Raw genomic sequence first — 24,814 nt, forward strand, 5'->3', positions numbered from 1 at the left:
CATACATCTCCCTCTCATATCCAGCTGGCCTCCGGCCATCGTTTGCACGCTCTAATGCTCTTGAAGATCTTCTTCCTTTTGGACCTCTTGTAATCTTTTAGGAATGGGGTAATCGTAAATCTTTGCCTCGTCAGTCTTTCCTGCAGCCGCTCGTCTACATCGACAGTTGGCAGCTTCGAGCCTTATCCACCGACTTTGCATTGCGGCGGTGGCTCTTCGGATCATCTCGCGTCTCCCTCATAAGTTCTGAGCTGGGGCGGTCAAAGATCACTATACTCTTGACACGATCCTCACAGCGGGATGAGGGGCCCGGCTCGGTCATCGATGAAATCTTCGGTAGGGCTCTTAGCTAGCGCTACCGTTGATAGGGGCGGCACCTTGTTGCTGAGCAAGAGCCAGTTGGGCAGCCTGGGCGTTCTCGGTCGCCTTTTGCATGACGCCCTGCAGGGCGGCCTGGTCCTCGGCGGTGAGATGTGACGCAAGGGACTGGTAGAATTGAGGTTGCTCCTCTTCCATCTCTGCTCGGGGGTTAGCCTCTGTTCAAGCAAAACGGCAAAGTCTGGAACTTACTTATCAAAGTCGCACTGAAAAGTTGGTAGGGGTCCACCTTGTCCAGGGGAGACTCCAGCAGAACGCTGTCCTCTCCAAGGTCGTCCTCGGACTCAATGTCGTCAACGCCTCGGCTGAACTTTTGCGCCTCCTCGTTCAAGAACTCGAGGTACGCGGTGCTCTCATCGCGGCTTTCGTTGGTCTCCTCCTCCTCGGGCTCGTCCTCGACGTTCCAGTTGGCCTCATCCTCAGCCCACTCATCCTCTTCGCCATAGTCGTAGGTGCCTGCGTCAAGGTGGTAGTCATCCCGAAGTGCCTCCTCGCGGTTCTTCATAGCGGCAGGCAACGTCTTGAACAACTCGGTTACGCCCTGCAGCAAGCGAGGCCATCCGACAGCAATGCTCTGAGGGACCTGGTCGGCCTTGAGGCTGAGCAGAGCCGCAATTGCGACGATGCAAAGCTTCTTGTCGTGCACCCTGGTGAAGTTGGACATGCTACCGAACCACAAGCTGAAGAATCGGTTCGTCCAGCCCTTAGTCTCGAGGATGTGGAGAGTGAGAATGGGGTTGTAGTGGATAGAGTTGATGACCAGCTCCATAAGGTGGATCTTGTAAGCCTTGACCTTGACATCCTGAGCAGTGAGGACAGTCATGGCGAACTCGATGAAACGCAAGACGTAGTTGTCAATGTTGCCACGGAGGTTCAGCATCATAGCCTCAGCCAACTTGCAAGCACAGATTCTGTCGACGCCTCCAACCTTGTTGTCGTTGAACATATCTTGAATCATGGAGAAGAGAGCCTCAATGTACTCGGGCTTCTGCACCAGCTGGCCAGCACCGTACTGAACGAAGTTGTCCAGAGCAGGCAGCATGTCCTCCAGGTAGAGCTCGGCGCCAGCCTTGAAGGTGGCGTGAATGAGCTCGAAAGCCTGCCACATGGTGGGGGAGATGCCCTTGGCAGCAAATGTGCAGCTGTCAATGATCTCGAAGACTTCGTTGTACAGGTCGTACAGCTTGTTCTCAAGAGTGACTTGAATGACAGGCATGAGGACAGCCTCAATGTGAAGCAGAACGTCGGGAGTGCTCTCGAGGGTGAGAATGAGAGTGCCAATGGTTTGAAGGACACCGAGAGCAGTGATGCTCTTCTCGTCGAGGTAGTCGCCAAACTCATCCTCACCATTGTCCTTGTTCTTGTCCAGAACCTCACGGACGATACGGAGGTAGGTGTCTCTCAACTGCTCGCTGAGGGCAACAGCGAATGGCGTCAGCTCGGTGGCAAAGACCTCGACGAAATCCTCCATAACGTTGGCAAGGGCATCGATATCGGCCTCGTTGGCAAGCTTGAGCAGCTGCTGCATGATGGTAGGGATGCTCTGCTGCATGCTGGTGCGAATGATGTCGTGTCTAATAAGAGGCTGCAGGGCAAGTGCGGCAGTGACACGCACAGGCAGCGCGACGTCTGCCATGCAGTCGAGGATGTGACGGTAGATGGTGAGGAGGTTGTTCTGGTCCTGGAAGTTGAGCTGCTCGAACTTCTCGATGGTGTCGCAAGCCCGCGCGCGCAGATATCCCTGCTGGCTCGTGAATTCGGGGAAAACGTAGCGGACGAGGAAGTACTCGACTTGGTCGGCGATGGGGCTCTTCTTGCCCAGGATGACCGGCGCCAACGTGCCAATCATTCTCAGAGCACCCTCCTTGGCGATGTGGTTCTTCTTGTCCTCCGGCGCCTGCTCGTACTCGTTGACCACCGCGTTGACAAACTTGAGGATCTCAAACGTCTGCTTTCTTCGGTTCTTCGTCAGGCCGACGAGGAAGTTGGTTGCCGCAACATCGGGGGCCGAGGCCTCTTCGTAAAAGTTGAGCTTCCTGTGGAGGTATTCATCGGGCTCGTCCTCGAACTTCTCGATATCCTCCTCGGACAGGCAAAGAACGGGGAATACGAAGTGCATCACCAGGTTCTGCAGGTGAGGCTTCAGGTGGTTCCACATCTCCTTGGGGCGTACCGACTCGTCGAGGAAAACCAAAGTGTATGACAGACAGGGTCTGCTGAGCCAGGCCGTCTTCGCAACCCATTTCTCGATCTCGGCCAAGTAGTGCTTGAGGATCTCGGGCGCAATCGTGGCGGAGAACTCCTTGGCAAAACGAACGGCGTCCTCGTCCTTTGTGTTGGTGACAGATTGGGGGTTGCCGTGTCTATTACGATGTTAGCCAGCCCTTGGCGTATTAAAAGAATTGTGAGCCAAATATTACCTGATGAACAGCCTGTTCAAGTTGAAGTACGCCCACTTCTTAGCCTTCCACCAGTGGTGCTTTTCACGCTCGTATGAATCGTCGGCCATGGCGCTGGCAGGAATAGTCTTTGAGACGGTCTGGAGGAAAACGGTGCACCAGCCAAAGTTGGTTTGCTGGGCGCGAAGGAACGCAGAAAGTTCGAGCTAGGACTGTGTCAGCCGAAATGATACAAAGCCAGACACAACAAAAGGTCTTTGTATTTACCCAGGTCGCGTGCTTGTAAGCCTTGAGGGCCAAGTGAAGCATCTCGCCAGCCTCATCGCTCTCTTGCGCGATGAGCTCGTTGCAGATAGCCAACAGTCTGGGGAAGCTGGCCTCGATAATCTTGTCGAAGTGGACTCTGTTGTCGCCGTCCGAAGACTTGAAGCGGTAGGCGCGGCAGATGGCGAGAAGACATTGCAGACCAGCCAAAACGGAGGCGGCATCGTTCGTGTTCAGGAGCTGCATGGTGTAGTCCATGAAGTTGGGCCACTTCTCGGGGAAATCGAAATGCAGGATGCGCTGAAGGACGGGGATCAACTGTTGCCGGACCAGCCCCTGAGAGGCGGCCATGATGGGCAACAGGCGGTCGCGGAAGCGCGCCTTCTCATCTTCGGCGATTGGTGTGTCATTCGGGTTGTGGTCCGACTTTTCCCATCCGCGATTTACGCGGTTCTTGATATAGATAACGGCTAAGAGGAGGGACCGTTTAGTATATCTGCTTGGCTGGGTGAAGCCATACGGGAGCAAGGTTGGGTAGGGGGGCAACGGGATTCGAGAGGAGGCGTCCACGTACTTGATAGTCGCACACTGTTGTCTTGCTCGTTCTGAAGGACCTCGAGGAGAACGTCCATAAACCCCGGGTGCTCTTCGATCTAGGTGACAGGAGAAAAAATAGGTTAGCCAGCAAATCCAACATCAAGGGTCACTCCGTGACTATGCCCCGTGAGACCCGGTGCCGGCCATCTGGAGCGGGCAACAGGCCCGCGACGGTGCAAAGACGTGTGTTGCCGATAGGTATGCATCTCGTCCATGTTGTATACGTCTGTATATGTGCGTGCGGTGCGATGTAGTGCGGATCGTCCCTGGCGCAGTCATGGAGGGGCCATTCGTGGGGGAGGGGTGGTGGGATCTCTCAGGACACGAGAAGGGGGCATTGGGAAGCGAAAGCGGGAGAGGACGGGTGGGAAAGGCAAAAAGAGACAAGTTTCTCGTGTTCATACCTGCTTCAGCTGAATCTCAGCCCGCCGTCTCGTGTCGGCATCGGGGTCCAAACTGGCCGCGAGCAGGCCTCGAATCGCCGTGGTGTCCATCTTGGGTGAATTGACGGGGTGATGTCGAGGCGAAGGCGGGATAGGAGTTGAGAGGAAGGAAAGCGGTGCGGGTGGTGAAGACAAAATTTTGGGCGGGTCGACTGTGTTGCCTCGAAATGGCGGGGCATGCCACGGCGACGGCGGTACGGTACGGCGTGTGTGGGCGTAAGGTACTGGAAGTGGAAGTGTGCGTGCGTGTGTGCGGTGCGGTGTGGGTGTGGGCGTCGCTGCGTTAAGGTATGTACTGGGCTGCTGCGTACTGCGTAAGGTACTGCGTGTTGCGTGTGCGCTCGCTGGGCTGGGCTGGGCTGGGCTTGCTGCGTGCGAATGAAGGCTAGGTAAGTCAGGTCAAGGAACCACGGGAAGCCAAAAACGCAAGGGTCGACGGTCTGAGGTGAGTAGGTGCTGAATGACTGACTGACTGGACGGACGGTAAGGAAAGTTGGCTGAAATGTATGTGGTAGGGGGTAGGGGAGTAATGAAGGGTCTAGTAGGAAAAGGGAAAGGAAAGAAGGGGACAGGAACCAAAGTCCAGAGGTACCTTCCACCGGCTACCTTAGGCTTGGCTGGGTACCTCGTGTCGCACCGGGATCTTGGGGTAGAGACAAGTACTCCGTACTGCTGGATGCTTTCAAGTTCCATACGGTATTGCTAAGGCATTGAATGAGCTTACCTGTTCTGGCCTGACGTGTAGCGGGTTGTTGTTGGTGCGAAGGCGTCGGATTGGCTTCTTCTGGGCAGGGGCGGGCTACCTTAACTCAGGTAACTAACCTAAGGCGGGCAGGGAATGAAGACTCGGGCGAGTTTGTAGCTGTTTGTTTGTCTTTGACTTTTGGCTTTCTGTCTGTCTGTCTGTTGTTCTGTCTTGGGAAGAAAGAAATGTCTGTGTGTGTGTCTGATGTACGTGTCTGATGAGACGGCGCGGCTTCGAAAGGTACCTACAAGTCCAAGGTGTAGACGCTCGAGATGATTGGCTACCGGCGGGTTTCTCCAGCTCGGAAAGATCACAACAATGGACAATGCCTCCTGTACTGAAAGTCTCTCCAACTTTGTAATGCGGCAAGTTGGTGCCTGCCTACGGGGAAAGAGTCTGTTAAGGCATTGCCAGGTTTTCTGCCTGATGACTTCCACCTTTCTGGGTTACTTCCCAAAAAGCAATACTGACCCTTTATTTTCCTTTCGCCTTGATGGTGTCAGACGGCAATGACAGTCACGGCTAGGCTGGAATGCGGTGGACCGTGAACCTCTATTCTCATGGTTGCGACGGATTCAGGATCCCCAACCTCAGGCCTCAGAGCGCGCAATGCGCTCCCACTGTGTCTATAGTTGACGTAGAGGGCACTTCGCGCTGTGTCACTATTGTGCCGTCTAAACATGAACCAACCTAACAGTTCAAGGCGATGGATGCCATCTGGCAATGCTCTCATCACGCACGACAAGAGACGTCGGGGGGGTTGGATGAGACGATACTCCTCACCCATCATCCCAAGACCAGTAAACCCTCGTGTCACGATACCGTGCTGTTGCTTGTTTTGGTATTTTCCCATTTTTCCTCTTTAGAACAAGATCCCATGGGGATTGCTACCGAGTCTCAGGGAAATAGGGAGCGGCAGGAAAAGGTGTGTGTCTGTGTGGGAATATCGTCCTTTGCAAGTCCAAGCAAGCAGGAGACCGGCTGCTAACACGAAATCCACGGAATGGGTTGATGCTACCCTCACACTGCCCTCCTTCCCACCCAACTTATTCGTGCTGGACCTTTATTAGGTGTGTAGGTATTCGTACAGTAGCTCAGCTTTACCCACATTCACCAACTTGTGCCTTGGGTTGCTGGAGAATGTTTGCTCCCTTCTTGATTGTCGCAACTGGATGTCGCCAAGTGAGGTACCACGAGGTGTCCCCACGGGAGCAGAAGAACTAACAGTCTAGGAGTGCGTTCCGTAGGTACGTTGTGCCCCTCAGACACTACTTAGACCATTACCTAAGCCGAGGTGCTGGCAACGAACAATGTTTTTTTTTTTGTCGGCAGAAAAGGAAGCAAAAGGCAAGCAAACGCAAAAGTGCGCCGCCCACCGCCTCCACTCGCCCTGAAAGCGGTATGGCATCAGGGCAGCCAGAGGCGTCAATGCAGTCTTGTTATTGGTTCATCTTTTGCCCCGGCCATTGTCAGGAACCCCACTACCGACAGAAGCCCCCCCCTGCACCTGCTGGGGGGTTTTTTTTTCACCGCCCGTCCCACGGTGCCACGCGGTTTACAAAAAAAGACGCACACCTTAATTTACCCACCATCAACTATCGAATTATACCACTTTCATAAATAATAATTAACATAATTCTAATTAATTTTATTATATTTAATAAATATATATAGTTAACTATATAATGTTTATCTATTATCTTATGATTTTTCTCTTAAGATTAATTATTTTTAATAATTATACAGATATCAATTTTATTTATTAATTCATTACTAATTATAGGAGCTATAAATATATGTCTTTTATGAGCTCTTTAACCTCGCTTTTAACTTGATGAGAACAATATTATATATATTTATTAAATAATTATTAAGAATTCTTAAGAAAAGAAAAGATCTAAATACTTAGAATATTTACTAAAATTCTAAAACTTAGTTAAGACATTTTAAATTATTCATAATTCTTAGAAAAACCAGTTAAAAAGTATAAAATTAATAGGTTTAAAAAAAGATTAGTTAAGTATAGGTAAGTAAAAAGAGGGTAGTTAGTACGGGGGAAATCAGGTAAACGTCTTTTTTTTTTTTTTGCAAACCGCGTGGGTGCCTGTCGTGCCTGTCGTGCCTGTCAACCCAAAGGGTAGGTCGGCGCCTTCCAGACCCCTCCTCGTCCCCGTCGTCCCTCGTTTTCCCCCCCCTCCCCCTCAATCCCATCCCCAGGGCAGTCTGCCACCATCATTCCTGTCAACTCAGATTCAACTCTATGGCAGACGTGGATAACAGCAGACTTTGAGACGCTCTCTGGTATGACACATATATGTCCAGACTTCCGCTTGTACCCGTGAATCTCCAAGTCCTCAGCCTTGATGAACCGAAATTTCCCCAGGGGGGCCCGTCTTTGACCCCTCCATAGCAAATCCCCGTGTCAACTGGCCTGGTCACCCCGTCCTCGGTGTGGGCTAAGTTCCCACTTCACCGGAGCGCAATCGCCGGGAGAAAGCTCCATATCAAAAACCCTACCGGTACCTTTTCACCTTCGCCCGTTCCATTTTCATTGATCGCTCGAGTCCTTTCCGTATTCAGGTGAGGTCAACAAGCCCCTTTATGCTGGTCCGCAAACTCTACCAAATCTCCTTTTTTTTTTTTTTTTTTCTCTTTGCTCCTTTGTCTATTTGCCCCTATACACCGTGACTCCAAGTAAGAACTGTTGAAAAAATGATGTGGTTTTCATTGGCGTCAACCGCGTCTAGATGGTAATTCGAGATAAGGCCACGATCCCTTCTCTTTTGGCATGCGCGCCGCCCCGCAAAAAAACGCCGGGAGTCTCGGGGTGCGAGTCCGCCTCCATCAAAACCCGACCTCAACCTCAAATGTCCCCCGATTCTTATGCGCTTCAACAACAAAGCTCTCCATCGTGCCCCATGATCTATACAACTGTTTAGCTTCCTTATCCATTAAGCCTTTGTCTGTATCTGGGATGCAAAATGTTGCTTCATCCCACTTCCTGGGCTCTGCTACGTCCATACTATACTGTTCATTTTTCAGACAAGACTACATATAGTAAGTCAGTATTCAATGGATGACGATTCCAAGAGCCGGTAACTCCAAGGTCATTGCCGGCAAGATCTCAGGTTGATCTCTAAAGTGAAAGGAAAGAAAAAGCTGATCAATATCCATTCGACCCCTTTTCCCTTCTAAGCCTCCAGGAACAAGGTTCATCGCCGTAACTTTCAAATTTCAACGTCAAGAACCCCTAGGTACTACGTGAGAGCCTCCTCCTCCTCCATCCCACCGTAGTTAAGCATGAATCGATTGCGCTCGGAAATCGGCACCGATGGTCCCCCTTCTCCTCTATGCCAGATCGCATAGAGATACGCTCCCCCCGGCAACAGCAGGATGATCAGCAACTTCACTAGAGCATCACTACGCCTACACATGTCCCTTCTGAAGGCTACATTAATAGAGGCCAGCCACTCTTCGGCCGCATGGCTTTAAACATTTGATAACGCACTCATAGCATCTACTAATTATTGGCACCTGCTTTCGAGGTAAACCATCAGATTCTCAAAGTCACCATGATACCTTCTCATCCTTCACAAGATACGTGAATATCTCCCCTTGATGTACCTCAGGAACCCAGCTGCTATGCCCATCATCCCTAGTCCATCCCTAAATTTCATCCTATATATCTGTCCTTTCAAAACATATTCAAAAAGGAGGTGGTGCCGAATCTCCGCTAAACAGCATGCGGAAAATGGGATGAGGGAATGAACAAGTCATGGCAAACACCATGGAGAAGAATTGGGGTTGTGCTCCTCCAGAGATAAACTTTATCAACATGCGTAAACAGAGAGAACGGTGGCAAAGAAAAACACCAGGCCTCGATCCGATCAATCTTGGCAGGGCAATGAACCGGATTCTCCTCCCCAGATCTGGAGTTCAGACCTTGGGGGGGAAATTCAGACCCGGGGGTCAGAACGGCAACAGTTCATCTGCTTCTCATCTTTCTTCATCCTCGCTACCCACCAACAAAAAGGCAATGAACACTCCCAAAGGAAACCCATTTAATGTCCAGCATACCCTCCCCATGGCGTCGAACCTGGCCTCACCATGTTGTTCGTACATCCCAACATCCATCAGTTGAATAGTGGTCAAAACATACAATATGATATACATCCACACACAACAAATGAACCACTAAACCCATCCAAGACGACCACAGAAACCCAAGCAACCCGCTCAATGTCCATGTCAAGATCTCTCTCCACGTCTGTACGACTACCTCACCAACTGCCACCACGTCGAAACCCCCAATCAACTCACAAACCTTCTCCCTGGATACACCCCATCCCAGTCCAAACTCTATCACCAGAGGGGCCCCCCTCCGCGCCATTCACCCAATCCTTTTTCCCCGACATGAAAATCAAATCGGTCCCAAGAGGATGGATGGGTGGGTAGGTGCCTGACGCTTAAGCTTCAGACCACGCACACGACACGAGCAACACACATCTCGTCAGCAGTGGCGATGAACGAACCTTACATCGTCGAGGGGGGAGGGAGAGAGGGAGGGTGGGCAGGGTGACATCACCCAGGACTGGGGTGATGCTAGGCAAGGCTGTCCAGATGCGACCTGCAGAGTATCAAGACGCGTCTACAAGGTGACTAATGACGAGAAAATGACCATGGTAGGTATGACGGATCAGAGAGAATCCAGAAACGTTCAATTCATTACAGAGACTTAGTCATCATTCAATAGCCGATAACCGCTGGTTACCCTATGCCCAAACGCCAGATACATCGATAAAAACGCATAAGATAAATCCGGTAAATGTCACCACAACTCCAAAACTGTCCAGAAAGGTCCAAACATAAACAATCGCCGATATATGCAATACATCAAGTCCGCTCAATTGAGCCACTACATCCATCCTGGCCATAACTTTGTGTGCTTGTTCCCTGTGAAGTGGCCTGCGACGAGCGTGTTAGTTCCCGCGTTCGATGTCCCGGCTTGGATAGATATGGTTCCACGATGCGAAGAAAACACAACGAATAGAAATAGTGGTGACTAACGAGCTGTTCCGGAAGAGCTGCCGGGAAGGCTCCACGAGATCCAGGAAGTATTCCACAAGGCTGGGCAGCCGCAATCCAGGGAAAGTAGTCCAAGAGAGTAGGGCTGAGTCTTTTGTATCATGTGCCTAGCCTGGCGCTAGTGAACCTCACCATGCCTCATTTTCAGGTCACAGTGGGTAATGGTACCATGAACCGCCAGACTCGTGTCCCATGGCAGGCTGCATTGATGATCGCAACATGCATCCAAAAAGCAACGGATGTTGTCTGGTGCCAAGGTATATTGACCGGCAACGGCCTCTCATGATCGATGGAATATCTTGACCGTTGTATCGGTACGGTGGGCAGGCCAGACCACGTAGAACTCACCCACGTTGGAGATGTATCTCCTCCCAGTAATTTCTTGTTTGAGCTCAATGAGCTGACGCGAGATCCAAAAGGGTTTGGGAGTCTCGGTTGTGGGGGTCAAGGCCTTTCTTGTCCACGGCCACTGTCCGATGGGTGGTACTGCCACAGGCTGGTCCATGAAGCTTTGATCCGGCATCTCCAAAATGTGGAATGAAGTCCTTGGTGCGGTGCGAGTGCTTTAGAGCAGATCCAGGTTTGCAAATGGCCAGTAGTTTCTTTCCAGTGGGGGAGTAGTTTGCGTTGCAACAAGTCCGGTTGGATGGCTGTGACGTTAGGTAAATGAGAGTCCTCAATCACGAGTGTCCCAGATCCCTATGAGGGAAGTTGCAAGAGTGTCCTTTCGAGGTTGTTCAAAAAAGCGCAGTCCGTGAACTCCACCTTGCTGTCCAGATGCCGTCGTCACCCATTCTATAAGGAAACACCATGATGACCCCGAACTCCGAAAGTCCAAGTAGGAAGAATGAAACCCAGACCAGGAGAAGAGTAAAATGACATTACATCCACCGTCAGGACGGCTCCAGACAGCAAGGTGGTCCGTTTGAGTCGTCAAAGTCGACTCGGTTCAAGAAAGTACGTCCTTTTCCGTTCCTGGGTTCCGGGCCATAAACACGTGGTAGGTAGCAAGTCATAGTTGCTGAAAAGAAAAGGTTGATCGAATAGCAAAAATCGTAAGCCCATCCATATATGCAGTCGTAAAACGTCCAGGGGTATGCGCGGCAGAATCCATTCTTGGTGAAATCCAGGTCAAGTCCAGGTGAGATCCGAGCAGGATGTAATAGAACTCGAGACGTAACGGTCCAGGAATGTATGTAGAGCCAGGGAAGCTCCGAGGCCGCGCAGAGCCAAAACGCCAGCAAAGCCAGACAACGGAGAGAGTGCGAGATGCATACTTGCAACTCACGAGGTGGATACCACACCTCGAGTCCAGGAAAAGGGTCTATCCAGGAGAAACAAATGATAAGGAAGCCGACACCGGAAACGGGTCCAAGACCTGAGATCATTAGGATCAAGTTCATGACAGCGACTCACAGGACGGGCGTCCTGTGCAGTCGGAGTGGCTACAGTAAATTCCAGTGAAGGTAACGTATTAGCGACGCGGGGGGCGATGGCGGTCGGATTGGTGATGCCTGTCGGAATCCCGTTCGATGCGGCGGGAGTGCGATGATCCACTACTTGTCGTCTGAGCTTTGGAACTCGAAGGAGGAGCAGAACCACGGGGTGCAGGGGGCTTATCATACTGTGATCCTTGGCCAGAGAGAGACGGGTGAGCAACACCACCTGCTGGGGACGCTACATAATTAGATTAGGTCGAAAAGGTAGGGTCGGGGTACAAAGCTGTATACGCACCGCGTCCGTACAACGGATCAGAAGCCACCGGTGTGGAACCGTACGAGGCCGATGTCGAGGGCGGGTAGTAACCTGTGGGATATCCTGCCGGAACCTGTGATCCGGAAGGGTAAGCCGGGCCTCCTTGAGGAGGTGCCATCGATGTAGGAGTCCGAGAGGGCTGTCCTGCGCCGTAGGGGTCGGCGGGGTAGTTGCTTCGCGCCGCCATGTTTGCGGCCGTGGCAATGTACGGGGGTTCACCGTATCCTTGTCCCATTTGACCTTGTCCAGCGTATCTGGGGTCGGCTCTTGGGTCCGGCTGTCCAGAGTAGGGATACCCACCACTTGAGTAAGAAGAAGGAGGCTGCTGTTGGTAGGAAGGGGTAGATCCAGAATAGCCCTGGGCAGAGTTCCCTGAGTATCCTGGGGCTTGAGATCCGGGGTACCTAGGGGTGCTTTCATAGGAATCACGTCCTACGTCCGGGTAGCCAGTGGAATCCGTGGGACCATAGTGTTGGCGTGCGGAGTGAGTCTCCGACTGGCGGTACCCTGCTGTAGGGGAGTTAGAACGTCTCGACAACAGAGCCGTCGCGTCTATTGAGGCAAATGTACCTCCTGAACTGTTCCGGGCGGCCTGTTGCCGCCTCTCTGCCTCCCATCGCGCAGAATCGGCCTTCAAGTCGTCGATCATGGCCTACGGAGGCGATATATCAGTATGATGGTCGGAGAAGCGCGACGACAGCGGACCAAAGCCACTCACTGTTGTTAGGTTTCGGTAGGCGGTGATGTAGTAACCCTGGGAGACTTGTCCGGTCTGGGGGTTCTCGTAGTGACCCGGGCGCACGAGGGCGTCGTTGCCGAGGTAGCGGCAAATATCGGCGGTGATGACCTCGCGATCAATTCCATCTCTCGGAACGAAGTACTCGTTAGAGCGTCCGCTCTGAGCGGCAGACGAAGCCGACGGAGGGGGGCCACGGGAGGATCGCGACATGTTGACGGTTGAAAGCGGGGGTGGTCTGAGTAGGAGGAGGATAACCGGTCGAGAGGAAGGGTCGAGCGAGGCGAGGCGACGTGAAGGTGAGAGAGAGAGAGAGAGAGCAAGAGGCAGGAAAAAAAGAGAAGGAGGAGGAGGGGAGGAAAGCAAGAAATGGGATTGTCAAGATGGCGGGAAGAAAAAGAGGAAGAATGGGAAGGCAAAAGCGGGCAGGGAGTGGGTGGTGGGCGCAGAAAAGGAACAGGCCAGAGTCTGGCTCTTCTCTTGGGGGTGGGGGCTTCTGGTAGGAAAAACCGGGACCTAGCGGGCAGCGGTAAGTGAAGTCACCGACGTGGACCAGTCAACCACTGGGTTCTGCGTCCAGTGACCAAGTGTGGTCAGTGAGGCCAGCCTGTGACTGGTCACCAACACCCCTCGTCCTCCCTTTTTTACTGCGGTTCTGAGCCGTTGAGGCGTGAGGTGTACTTGGTATCGAGTACTGCCCTTGTACCTTACCTTACCTCACTGCTGTTGGTGGTAGCGACCTGAACCGTGAACGTACCTATGTAAGGTAAGGTAAGGTAAGGTAGCCTCAGGTAGGCAATTCGAATGACCTAAGCCTATGGACTACACTCACACGACACCCACACCCTCTGCCTCTACTGTGTATTGTGTATGGCTTGTCTCCCTCTCTCTCTCTCTCTCTCTCTCTCTCTCTCTCTCTCTCTCTCTACTTCCATCTCGCTTCCTCACACCCCGTGAGACGATGAGGTAGGATGGGAGGCCTTCTCCTTCTGCTCCGTCCATCCAGTAGAGAAGGCTCGGGACCGACCAGACAAGGAAACCACAGGGCGTGCTGGCACCACGTTGTTGGCTGACAGTCCCGTGCGGATTTTCCCTCGCGCTCTACGCAAACCCTGGCAACCTGGCCAATATGCCACTGGATCCCCTTAGTGTACGAGGACGGGGTGGCCTAGTGGTGGGTTGTGTTGCGTCTATGGTGTGGCCCAAGTCTAGCCTCTTGCTGGCCAAGCGATGAGAGCCTGCTTAGCCCAGCTTGCGCCGCCTAGTTCCCGAGAGGAAGACGGACGGCGGGAGGATGAGAGGTATCTAGTTGTACATCTCGAGCTGTACCTCCAGTACGGATACCTCCCAGCCTCAGTCTAGGTACGGATGGATACGCAGCGAAAACCTGACCAGCCAGCAGAGGCGGTAAAAGCCACCTGGCGGGACGGAAAGCAAAAAGCAGAAACCTGGTACAAATGCTCCGTACGGATACAGATTGACAGAGAGGCGGAGAGCGGTTGGGCGGCAGCAGGGAAGAATGGGTGGCGGCCGCTCTGAGTGGATGGAGACGGGATGAGGTGCAGGCTTGCAGCTCATGAGAGGTTGGGAGGTTGGGTTGACTTGTCGCGCAGCCCAAAAGGGATACCGAGGAACTTCCCTGCGTCGTGCGCGCACTCTGAACAACAAAAATCTTACTCACGGAAGTCCAGGGCGCCCCAGGAAACGTCGTCCCGTCCGGGGCTTTCGATGTTCCGTTTTAGCGCGCAGCACGACCACCACCTAGGACAGCGTTGAGCCGACATCCACGGTGACGTGCGTGAGTACGTCTGGATAGGTACAGGATGTGCGTCTGTGGGAAGAAGCAAACATGCGAGGGCTGTTGGCGCACACGCACTCACACACCTATTGGTATCCGTACACAGAGTTGGTATTCGTTGGGATATTGAGGCCTGCCCTCTGCCTGCATTTTGTCCTCGTTGCTGTACAAATAGGCGCACGTAAGGCGAACGAAAGGCAACTGAGGCGGGCCAACTTGGTACGTGCTCTCAAGCTGACCAGTAACTGATTTACCCAGCCAGAAAGATGCAGCAGCCAAGCGCTCGTTATATGTGGCTCACTGTCGTGTCAAGCTCCAAACGGGTAGAGATGAGACAGACGGCATGATAGCGAGCTATGGTGAGATCCAATGCGAAGGTTTGTCCTTCATGTTACGGAGCACAACAGGCTCGAATCTCGTCGCACCGGGGGGCTTGGCTCCATGGTGCGTGTATTATTTGTCCCTGCCTCCGCCCCCCAAAAGTCGAAACTCATCCAATGCGACAAGGCATTTCGAGGTTCAATCGAGAGAGACTTGTGTGCGGGAGACGCTGTTGAGCCGAAACCGCGAGAAGATCGTCAACAGCTCAAAGTAAATTCTCGTGGTCTGTAGCCGTCCCTTAGGGTGTCTTCGCCCTAAGTGAGATGCGCCGTTGCCCGTGATAGAGCCCGACACCTCTCCCAGGTCCGGGTATCGTCAGGTCCGGTGCTGTTGCGTGCCTCATAGGGGGTTCGAAAAGGATCCAGACCTTCCGCCCCAAGTATTCTTGTTTGAGAATTTGGTGTAGCTGAGGCTGAAGTGCATTCATGGGCTTGGGATGAAGTAGTTTGGAGAAGATGTGGCTCATGGGTAGTCCCTTCTAGACCGTCGTTCTATGGCGTTTTGGGCTGTCCTTGTCAAGGATGTATCGAGAAGACGTTTAACTACTTTGGCGTAGTGGCGCTTTTCAACATCCGCTAGGCCATTTGCTTGAGCGGCAGTCTGATTGCCGAGGCTAATGAAGAAGTATGTACTCTCTGTGTCTGTGTAACTTTGGAATAGGCGGATAGGATGCTACGGGAGATCACATTGACATTGCAATCCGTGTCGATCCCCGTTGAACAAGCTGGGAAACGTTCGCACTTCAAAAGCTAATTTATTCTGCAAAGAAGTAAGTGACAACGGCATGCCACAGTCGGTAAGTGCACGCATAGTCTGCGCACTTGAGAACCAAGCGCGTGAGCCAGTATTGAAAGTTGCATTTTCTTGCCGACTTCATTTGCCAAACCCCAGCCCCCGATGGCCTCGTTGCCTATGTCAGTTTGCTAGACGCAAAAATGGTTAGATGATGCAAGCCTGGGTCTTTTACTTTTTTCTTCCAGTCCCTTTCAATTTCCTCAAGTCTGACTGACCGAGCTGTTGGTACCCTACTAGGACGGGATATCCCAGCCTCGGACGGCGACCAACCGGCGGGCTTTTGAGGGCGCAAAAACTAGTTGTTCGAAGCACGTCCTCAATGACAGTCCTGACATCCGCTCCCCGGCCGACTTCTATCAAACCCCCGTGGCTGTGGAGCGTGGGACGACGGACGTTCGTTTCCTGGGACCCTTGCCCTCCACTGCCGGCCATTTCGCAACTTGACGGCGCAGCTCCCCGTTGCTTGCCCTGTCTCTTTATCGTCCGGCGGTTGCTGGCGGTGTCCTCATCAAAAATTGACTTCGCCGTTGCTGCGAACCCACTCGGGGTCGGCGATGTGGCCCCTTTGCATCGCTGCGAAGCGGTGGCCTATCGCTTCCGACTGCCGGGAATGCCCCGTCTCTTTTCCTCTCCCAGTCTCCATTCTGTCCGCGATAGTCCACGGCTCAAGACAAGGCGAGTGCGTGCTTTTTTTTCCCGCAAACGCTGATTTGTGTGGTTGGTACGGATACGGATATAGAGTAGTGTTACTAGTCGGGAATTTGGTAACGGTGCGTCGGGGCCAGGTGGTGGTTGGCAACGTTGGGTATCAATGCCTCGCGCCAAAAATGTGGCCCAACCCACATTGGCCCAAAGATGCCTAATTAGCAACCAATCACTTGCAGACGTCATCCGGATTGTGTCAATCCAGACGCAACCAAAACGATGCGTAAACCTCGATCCAACAGTATCACGGAACCGGCCTCAATCAGGGATCTAGTGTGCACCGGTCTCTTCCATCCAGAGCACAAGCGTGTTGAGTGCCGATTTCTTATTCAAGAGGTCATATTCAAGTTCGTGAATCGTGTGTCCGAAGCCTTACTCGCCGGCCTCGTTGCCCCTGACGCTCCCAATATTGGTTTAACCCGTGGGCCGTGAGGAACCGGATATGTCGCGGAAGGCTGCAGGCGGGAATTGGAATGACGACACTTGCGGGTAGTTTCGATCCACATGTAGCCATCCAACTCGTCGCTTGCGCCTGCGGAGACGCTCAACCGCATGTATGTCCCTGTCCCGTCAGGCCGTTGTGGTTCGCCAAGTTGATCCGTCCTCATGTCTCATATAACCACGTCCTCCGATAGACTGCAACCCGGCGCAAGGCCGGAAGCAACGCCCAGGGCCGCGACTGTGTCTACTGTGAGACAGGATTGCTTCCCAAGTTGTTATACCGAGTGCCCAACTGGGCAACAACAGATAGCCAGACCAGGCCCCGAAGTCATGTCGTCCCTGCCCTGTGGGTACCCTTGTGTAAGACTCGCCTCATCATTCGCTCGGTGAAGCTGAAATTTGGAAAGAAAACGCCCATTAGTGATCATTCCTCAGGTTCGTCGGGGGCTTCGCCGTCAATCTCCTGTACTGCGGTGACCCTTGGACCAGGTCTCAGGGCGTCAAAGTTTACCAACTTCCAAGTCTCGTCGCGTATCAGGCGGCAGGACCCGCTCGACAAACTTTTGGCGTGATGCTGGTAGAGACGGGCATATCATCAGGATTCATCCAAACTTCAGTCTGCTCTGTCCCTGCTCGAGCTTGCCGCCGCGGCCCCCCCGCTTGGCCGAAGTACCTGGAGTCTTTGGGCCGGAGCTGCGGGTGGCAGACGGATGCTGAGCAAGTGTGGGCTTGCCACGTTCTTGGTCTTGTAGATCTTTGGCAAAATGCCAATCCTCATGGCTCTGGTGCTCTTCTGGCGTTTCAAACCCCGTGTTGCACCGCGAGCACACGAGGGCCGTGATTGGCACCTGATGAAAGCCGCCGTTGCCGTCCTCGTGCGCCAGAATCGTACCTGGGATAGCCGTGGAAGGCTCACCTGACTTAGTCTCTTCTCGGGGTTTGATATCGTTCGTCGCGAATGCACCGTCGGACGGCAGTTCCTCGTCAGCAGAAACGTTGCGTGTGAAGAAGCGATGGATCGCCCCTGCCTCCGTCCGACGTTTCTTTGGCGGCTTTTCTTCAGGATTGGACAGGTCACTTGCTTCGCGGGTGCTCTGCCTTAGTAACTGGGCTTCTTCTCCTTTCACCAAGAAAGCGCCAATGCCCATGTTGCCTGTGATGCCGTCCTCGAAGCCGCCCACACTTAAGCTGAGGTTGGCACATGGCCAAACGTTGCCTTCCCCTATTATTTGGTTCAAGAGGGTCTTTGCAAGTTCGAATAAGGCTTGCTCATCTAGCGCCTTGCCCTGAGGTATTGGGCCTTGGCGTGATTTCATCTGGCCGCCATGCCGGTGGTGCAAGTTTATTGTTCTCGGCCTGCGCCTGTTCTCCAAAACGCCCTCTTCAACCAAGCGAGCGAAGATGTCGGCGGCAAAGATCCTCAGCCACCGATGGGCTTGTTCCGGGGTGTTGATGTAGGGCCGGAACGATTTTGCCGATAGCATCGACTTGATTTGTGTGCGGGAGTTGACATCACTAGTGTCGATGCCACGAATAGTATTGAAAACCCAGCTTCCGGTGTCCTGGCCTAGTTTTGCTTTCATCTGGTCCAGAGGGATGGCCAGTAGTTCGTCGACGACATCAGTGTTAAAGGTTGATACCACCGTTTCGCCAAGCTTCCCCCCGAGATTGCGTATCCTGGTGAATTTGAAGCCTGACAAGAATTGGGCTACGGCTCGGTTTCGAATGACGGTCTGTTGGTTGGGCTTCTTGTGGCCGGAGCCCAACTTGCTCAACAGCTTATTTTTGGCAATACCTCCGGAGCATGTGTAGTGTAACTTCTCCAGGATCTGTCGTCGGACATCGCGGACAATCTCAGACCCAATAAGGATCGCCACGTCGTCCCAGTCCGGATCCACGGACTCCTCCTCCTCATTCAGGTCGATGAGGGCATCCGCTTGCCAATCCAGGGCTGCTACGGACGGGGCGGGAAGATTCTCCGTCGGATCGTCGTAAGGCGGTGGGTTTCTCAACTCGGGGAAGCGTTCCAGGAGAACTGCATGGACCTGTGCGGAGAGGTCAAGAAAAACCTCGTCTATGCTGGCCTTTTCAACCTTTTGCTGATCCGCGGGCAAGCTTTCCTTGATGATTGCCAAAATCTTTCTGCATTGAAGACGGTACGGATCGAGCGAGACTTTGTCGCTCTGGATGTTGGCAGCGGCATCATCGCGATATGCCCATTTGTCGTCGCCTTCTCGCCAAGTTGCTACATGCTGGGCAACCAGGGTAGGGCACAACTTCTTCGCATCCGTCAAAGTGCAATGACGACCGATGCCGTGCTCACGTGCTGGATAGTTGACAGCAATCAAGCCTTGCCTTGAGTTTGTTAAGTAGTTGATAGAACGATGAGACGAAAAGGCCACGTACCATTGCTGGACGGCCAGAGGCTGGTCCTTGGGCACGCCCAAGCGAACCATCTCGCATTGTGCATAGAAAGCATCTAGGTCAATGTGGGCTATAACTCGTAAGGGGCACGATGTATTGTAAGTCGCTAGTTGGGACAAATGTTTGAAGGTGAACTGAGATTTGCGTCTGTCGATGCCGGGGATAGGGGATGATTCCCGAAAGGGTTGTGAGGACGACATGACACCACGTCGGCTGGGTTGCGCCGAAGTGCCGGTCGGCGTCGTGAGGTCCCCTGCTCGCTTGCCGGAATCTCAACGGCGTATTCCTCAGACCGACATGGACCGAAAGGTTTTGACGGCAAGGCCGGCGGAAAGGCTTTCCCTTCTTGTCCAGTTTCGATCCTTCCCAAGTCGTTCCACGGGTGAATTTTAGAGTAGCCGCTTATCTGGAATCGAGGAGATGTGATGTGTTGTTGCACGGTTAATTCTTATACGCAGCAGTTGGCAGGTAGTTGAGGGAAACGCGCCTGCAAACGCGCCTGCCATTTAGTGTCCATCAAAGATAGGTACGTACTCCGTACACCGGTAAGGATTTGCCGCGAACCTAAGTGGTTAGTATCACTTTCCGGGTCCACTTTTTAGCCAACGATGACAAGCAGACGTCCTCGCAGTACTCGTGCTTCAAGCTCTTGCAACGATATTGCTCCCATTCAAAGAGGAAAGGCTTCATTGCATCTCAATCTAATCTTCCGATGAGTGAATCTCCGGCTGCTTTACAACATGAACTTATCGAAATGTCAAGTACTCTATTCTCTTCGTCGTTAATGAGAACAATAGCTCATCTTGCACGAACTCATCGGGAGCCCTTAACAGTCCTACTTCGTCCTCTCGCGAGTCGCCATCGAGGAAATTGCTACGCCGTGATGCTGCATCATTCTTCCGCGTATTTATTCCCGTTATCAGGTATCATCAGGCTCAAGAGGAACATAGGTCTTGATAGTTCCCTGTATGAATCGCCTCCGCATCCTTCTTCAGCCTTCTTCGAAGGCACCCTATATCTATATTGTAATCCGAACACGCCGATACAAATCTTCACATGTGAACATTAACTATCCTCGCCCTCTCTTGATGTCAGAACCGGTCCTTAGCGGTACGTTCACACGGCTGCAACCTTCACGATGGTGTGTCGTATGTCAGCTCTTGGAAGACGCAGCCTCGGCCGTGCCAAGAAATACGTTTCAAGACATTTCTAACCTTAGTACTCCGTACTTTGCCCGCCTTTCCAGCCCCTCACAAGTCTATGAGAAAGGCGCCCATCAGGCAACAGCCGTCAAGGCAACACGAGACAGCAAGATCATAATTAGAGCGCGCCGAGCTTAGAAGCCTCTCAAATACCCTCGAGCTGAGCGACTGAGTGAATCAAGTTCTCTTGTATCTTTCATCCTCTGTCTCAGTTTCCAAGCCGACAATATCCTGTTCCTGGCCTACCATAGCCGAATCGGTCTGAGTTGGAGAGTTCAACGAGCCTGCCGCGTCTACATCGTTCTCTTACCACCCCCAATGCTATCAGCAGCAGGCTACGAGTTGCTCTTTCGCACATTGCGTGTCCAAAGAAGCAGGTGGTACAGAACTCAGGGTACTGCAGTCACTGGAGGATATCCAATATGCTTTCCCCACTTAATTTTTTATTGCAATAAGCTTCAAGACATACCTCCCCCATCAAGACGTCACATCTTCTCACTAGCCTGGCAGATTCCAGGAAGACAGAATCGTCCTCCGGTTCGCAGACTGCATGCCGCGTATGCTGCCCTAGCGTTTAATCAGCCAATCTGACGAGAAGAGAAAGATCAGGCTGCATATCTCCTTGTGCATTATTTCGACTCCGCCCGGAGACTGGTTATCACACCGTGCCGGCCGCAAAGCCTCGCTGTCGCCGACCACAGGGCACGGCATCCCACGACGACTAACGGAAGATAAGACACAAGTTCGACTCCATATGCAACCCCACGCTCTACGTAATCCTATGACGGTTACCACCCTTCAGACGAATCAGCTAGGCATCGATCCATCTGGTAGTTCGGATCGGGAGTTCATCGTGTGAACCTGGGTTCCCGTGACTCCGTTGACCACCGCCGTTCGTAGGAGGCTTGGTTGCACAGGAACCGTCGAAATGATACAAGGCATCTTTCGGCGAGTCTTGCTAATACCATCAGGCACCCGGTCGACCTGAAACTCACCTTGTGCGGTCCACCATTTGGTTGGAATGTTAGAGTCGCTATTCACTGCAAAATTCACGGAGTGGCTTGTCTGGGGTTCGAACAAGGCGCTGTATTTCGCAAAGCTAGTCCATTCGGACTAGGAAGGGTCTCAGAACGAGTCGTCGTTGCTAATAAACATTAGTATCTCAAAGTCAACATCTTGACCCCGCCTCAGCCCTATGGATACGAGATGGATGTCATGGATCTCGATCATGACGGACAACCGGGTCGAGCGGCGCGGCATACATGAAAACCCATCACTCTCTTTCGGCAGAGGGGAGTGGTGGAATAGATCGAAAGCTGCACGGAAGCTGGCCGAGGTGTCTTCGGTACCCGATCAAACAGAACATCAGGATTGCTTCCGTTGAACTCTAACTTTGAGGTGAGCCATAAGGCTGGCCCCTTTTTAGCGTTGCCTCGTCCGCGTTGCCTTGTCCGCGTTGCCTTATCCTTACGGGTAAGCCACATCAACGGTCCTTTGGTCATCTTTGGGGTCGGCTCCCGATCTCGTCCTCTTCCCGCGGTATCACGGTATGTTAGATGACTGGCTGCAAGAAACCAAGTACCGGCACGATGAAGTCGGGAATTCACCTTACACGACCCCCTCCTATCCCGCCGCCGTAGGATCGGCCCCCATGTTACTAGTTCCAAGAGCTCGGTCATCCCGTGCGGCTCAAGACATTGCGGTGGGTAGCAGGCGTAACCTCATCGCCGGCGTCAGCCCAAGAATGTTCACCAATGTTTACCTACAGACAACCAGTCAGGAACGACTCATTGCTAGGTTCTTTTTGGAAACCCCTCGGAGCTGAGATGGCTTCTCCTGGTTTGCGGGTGGGGGTGGTCTCGGAGCCCTATGCTGTGCTAGTTGAGAAACGACTGACGCAAGATCCAGCACACCCATCGGCCTCTGAGCCACGAGCGGGGGCCAAGACCCTTCTTCTAGGTACGTTTCGTTTGGGGAGGATGGATCATTGCCATTCTGAGCCACGTCCGAGGATCTCGGCCATGGATAGACCTGCACAAAGCAATCTAAACCGATTCTCTCATCTGAAACTGGAGTGCTTGTACTGAAGATACGGAAGGCAGGCGTCCGCCTCCAATGTTTCTCTAAATAGGGTAGAAATCGAATCTTGTATAAAACGAGTCTGAAGACCTGTTGCTATGGATCACAGGGTGTGTCGAAGGATATCACCATTCTCCTCTATCCATCTTCTCCTACCTTCCTTGACTCCAAGGATTTAGTTCATTCCTCGACATCAAGCTATATCCCACGATACACGTATTCTTGGCCTTGCATACTCCGCTTGAGCTACACCCGGTATACTCTGTGAGCTTTGAAGAGGTTTTGTTCAGGATTCTCTGCGTGCCTGAAGCACCTTTGTGGCTCTCGTACCTTCCAAAACATTGAAATCATACAATATGTAAGCCAGCCAACCAGCTGCCCTTTTCTCCCACTCGTTAACTCACCATCTCTGCCCTAGGTCAGACGACGGCAACGATTCCGACACGTCGGAGCTCCCTCCCAATAGCACAAAGTCCATGCCCGAGGGATCTTGGAAGTGCTGCGACTGTAGCGAGAACAACAACAGCGAACTATGCGGAACAGACAACGAGGACAGAATGAAGTGCAACGGGGCATTCTGTAGTCACATCAAGTGTGACGATTGCTCAGATCCAGATTGAATTGTGGCTTCCCACTGTCGGGCCAAGGATATTGGGATATGGGTTTCGTTTGAATGCAGGATAACAGAACTGCAATAGCATGGGAAGCAGAAGATTGGCAGGCAGCCTGGAGTATCGAGTTTTCATAGTTCGGCGCGGATACGGATATGGCATGATACACGAAGAATAGCAATTTCCCTCTCATCAAATTAACTTCTCTTCACCGATGACAACAGCCCGAGATTTTGAATAGCTTCTTACTCGTTGCAACCCCCTCCTAGTCACAAGCTCCTTTAGCCTTTGGCTTTTACTGAAACAACGCCAGAAGATCAGGAACAACACCATGGATGTGCGGCCGTCAAGAACATCGTCACCCACCCCAGCAGCCACAGCCAAATCACAATGGCTTCACAAAAATGTCAAAAACATACAACACCAGGTATTCGCTGGTCGTCACCGACCCAACTACTAATCCGGCCCTCATTGGCTTATCTATGGGAGAGCGGACGGGATCCCGAGTTTTCCAATGGGTATGGTCGTATGTGGTGATTTGATGATGCCAAGTTGATCATGAAGCCTTCCATGCCAAAGTCCGAGACTTCATGATCTTGTTTCCCCAAAGCGATCTTGCTGAAGAGAGCTACATTTAGCCTCCTTAATAAGGGTTCTGGCCTGCTTTTCACGGGGTTGTTCGTTGTAAATACTTGAGACAACGTTCTTCGTGTAGTTGGCAATAGTGTGTAGCAACAGGGAGCTTTGCCTGATTCCAGAAAGGGGGAACCTGATTTATAAACACTATTCGTACATTACAAGAGATCTATATTGGTCTTCTGAAGAAAGAAATATTTCCTAGTTCGTCATTTAATTGTTGACTTCCACTGGTTCGAGACCTGTTGACGTCCCGGTGCGTCGTTGAAGATTCCAAACCACTGGCTCCAAGTTGCGTACCCGGACCCAGCATATCAATAAGAGAAACCCCATGTCGTTGACACCCTTACACCTTTTTTTTTTTTTTTTTTTTTTTTGGTAGCTTTGTTTGATACCATCCGAGTGGGCACCGCCGTTTTGACAGTACAGCGGTCACGGGGACATCTCGCGGTGTTTTGTGCCGAGCAGTATGGCCACCTCAACGACCAGGCAACCTTTCAAGTCTTACAATGCCAGAAGCCTGAGAAACGAGTTTCAGATCATCAGATTCGGCTTTGGTTCTTAACATGCTGTCAATTCCTATGTTGCCTTGTTGCGTTCGGCTGAAGTAGTGCGGCATCTTGACTACAAACACTCAATAGGCTCAAGATACATCAGAGTGAGATGGATGACAGGAAATTCGCATGTTTAGTTCACCAAGAAATGTGGCTTATCGAGAAGCAGATGCTCTGAACTATTGCAAGAGACAGAATCACACTTGGGCAACATGCGTCTCGTCCCGGCACTGCTTCAGGACTTCAAGAGCGAGCCACCCAATGACAAGATCGAAAACAATCGGTGTCGAAAAAGCTACTAGATCTTCAGTACTATTCCAATCTTCAGTACCCTTTAAGCCTCGAGATACCTATATAATCGTTATAAAAACTCTCCCCTCGTTACCTCTGGTCTCTTAATACCACCTACAGTCAGACGTGACTTGCAAACAAGACCATCCCTCAATCTTATCACATGGCCGAAATCCAACGCCTCTTCCCGCCTCGAAAGCCATCATTCCCCCAGTTCTCGCAACGCCTGATATCCATTGACCAAAAATGGACCGGCAAACAACAACACCGATCATTCAAGGTACGGCAACTGAGGAGGATGCAAAACCCCAGATGGAGGTCAGATTCGAAGGGGCCTCGGCACAAAAGAGATGAGATGGAAACCACCACCCCCCTCCCTCCCTAAATCCTCAAGCTCAAAGCTCGAGCAAGCTTTTCCTTCTCCTGCTCAAATAGGTAGTACCCAGTTATCGGCCGAGTTCAAAGTTTCCTCGGAGCCTCACGCCCGAGATGAAC

At 52.3% G+C, this 24,814-nt stretch overlaps 4 protein-coding genes across 4 annotated transcripts; all 4 read right to left on the reverse strand.

The window, feature by feature from the left end:
* Positions 1–345: 345 nt before the first annotated feature.
* BDP81DRAFT_311045 (importin-beta domain-containing protein) lies at positions 346–4,132 on the reverse strand (the record flags this gene model as incomplete). Its single annotated transcript, XM_060583691.1, has 6 exons — positions 346–518; positions 571–2,741; positions 2,799–2,983; positions 3,045–3,511; positions 3,616–3,694; positions 4,043–4,132. The coding sequence occupies 6 exons, from the start codon at positions 4,130–4,132 to the stop codon at positions 346–348; spliced, it is 3,165 nt and encodes a 1,054-aa protein (XP_060449884.1).
* A 7,253-nt stretch (positions 4,133–11,385) lies between these two features.
* BDP81DRAFT_310796 (uncharacterized protein) lies at positions 11,386–12,615 on the reverse strand (the record flags this gene model as incomplete). The annotated part of the gene is made up of 3 exons (XM_060583670.1): positions 11,386–11,588; positions 11,646–12,318; positions 12,385–12,615. The coding sequence occupies 3 exons, from the start codon at positions 12,613–12,615 to the stop codon at positions 11,386–11,388; spliced, it is 1,107 nt and encodes a 368-aa protein (XP_060449885.1).
* A 719-nt stretch (positions 12,616–13,334) lies between these two features.
* On the reverse strand, positions 13,335–14,065 carry BDP81DRAFT_418489 (uncharacterized protein; the record flags this gene model as incomplete). Its single annotated transcript, XM_060589700.1, has 1 exon — positions 13,335–14,065. A coding segment is annotated over exon 1 (220 nt), but the record flags the coding sequence as incomplete, so codon positions are not given.
* A 3,059-nt stretch (positions 14,066–17,124) lies between these two features.
* On the reverse strand, positions 17,125–19,146 carry BDP81DRAFT_311101 (impB/mucB/samB family protein; the record flags this gene model as incomplete). The annotated part of the gene is made up of 2 exons (XM_060583701.1): positions 17,125–18,877; positions 18,929–19,146. 2 exons carry the CDS (start codon positions 19,144–19,146, stop codon positions 17,125–17,127), a joined length of 1,971 nt encoding a protein of 656 aa, XP_060449887.1.
* Positions 19,147–24,814: the final 5,668 nt, after the last annotated feature.

This window comes from Colletotrichum phormii (genome assembly GCF_030913505.1).
Source record: "Colletotrichum phormii strain CBS 102054 chromosome Unknown BDP81scaffold_3, whole genome shotgun sequence".
Taxonomy (NCBI): domain Eukaryota; kingdom Fungi; phylum Ascomycota; class Sordariomycetes; order Glomerellales; family Glomerellaceae; genus Colletotrichum; species Colletotrichum phormii.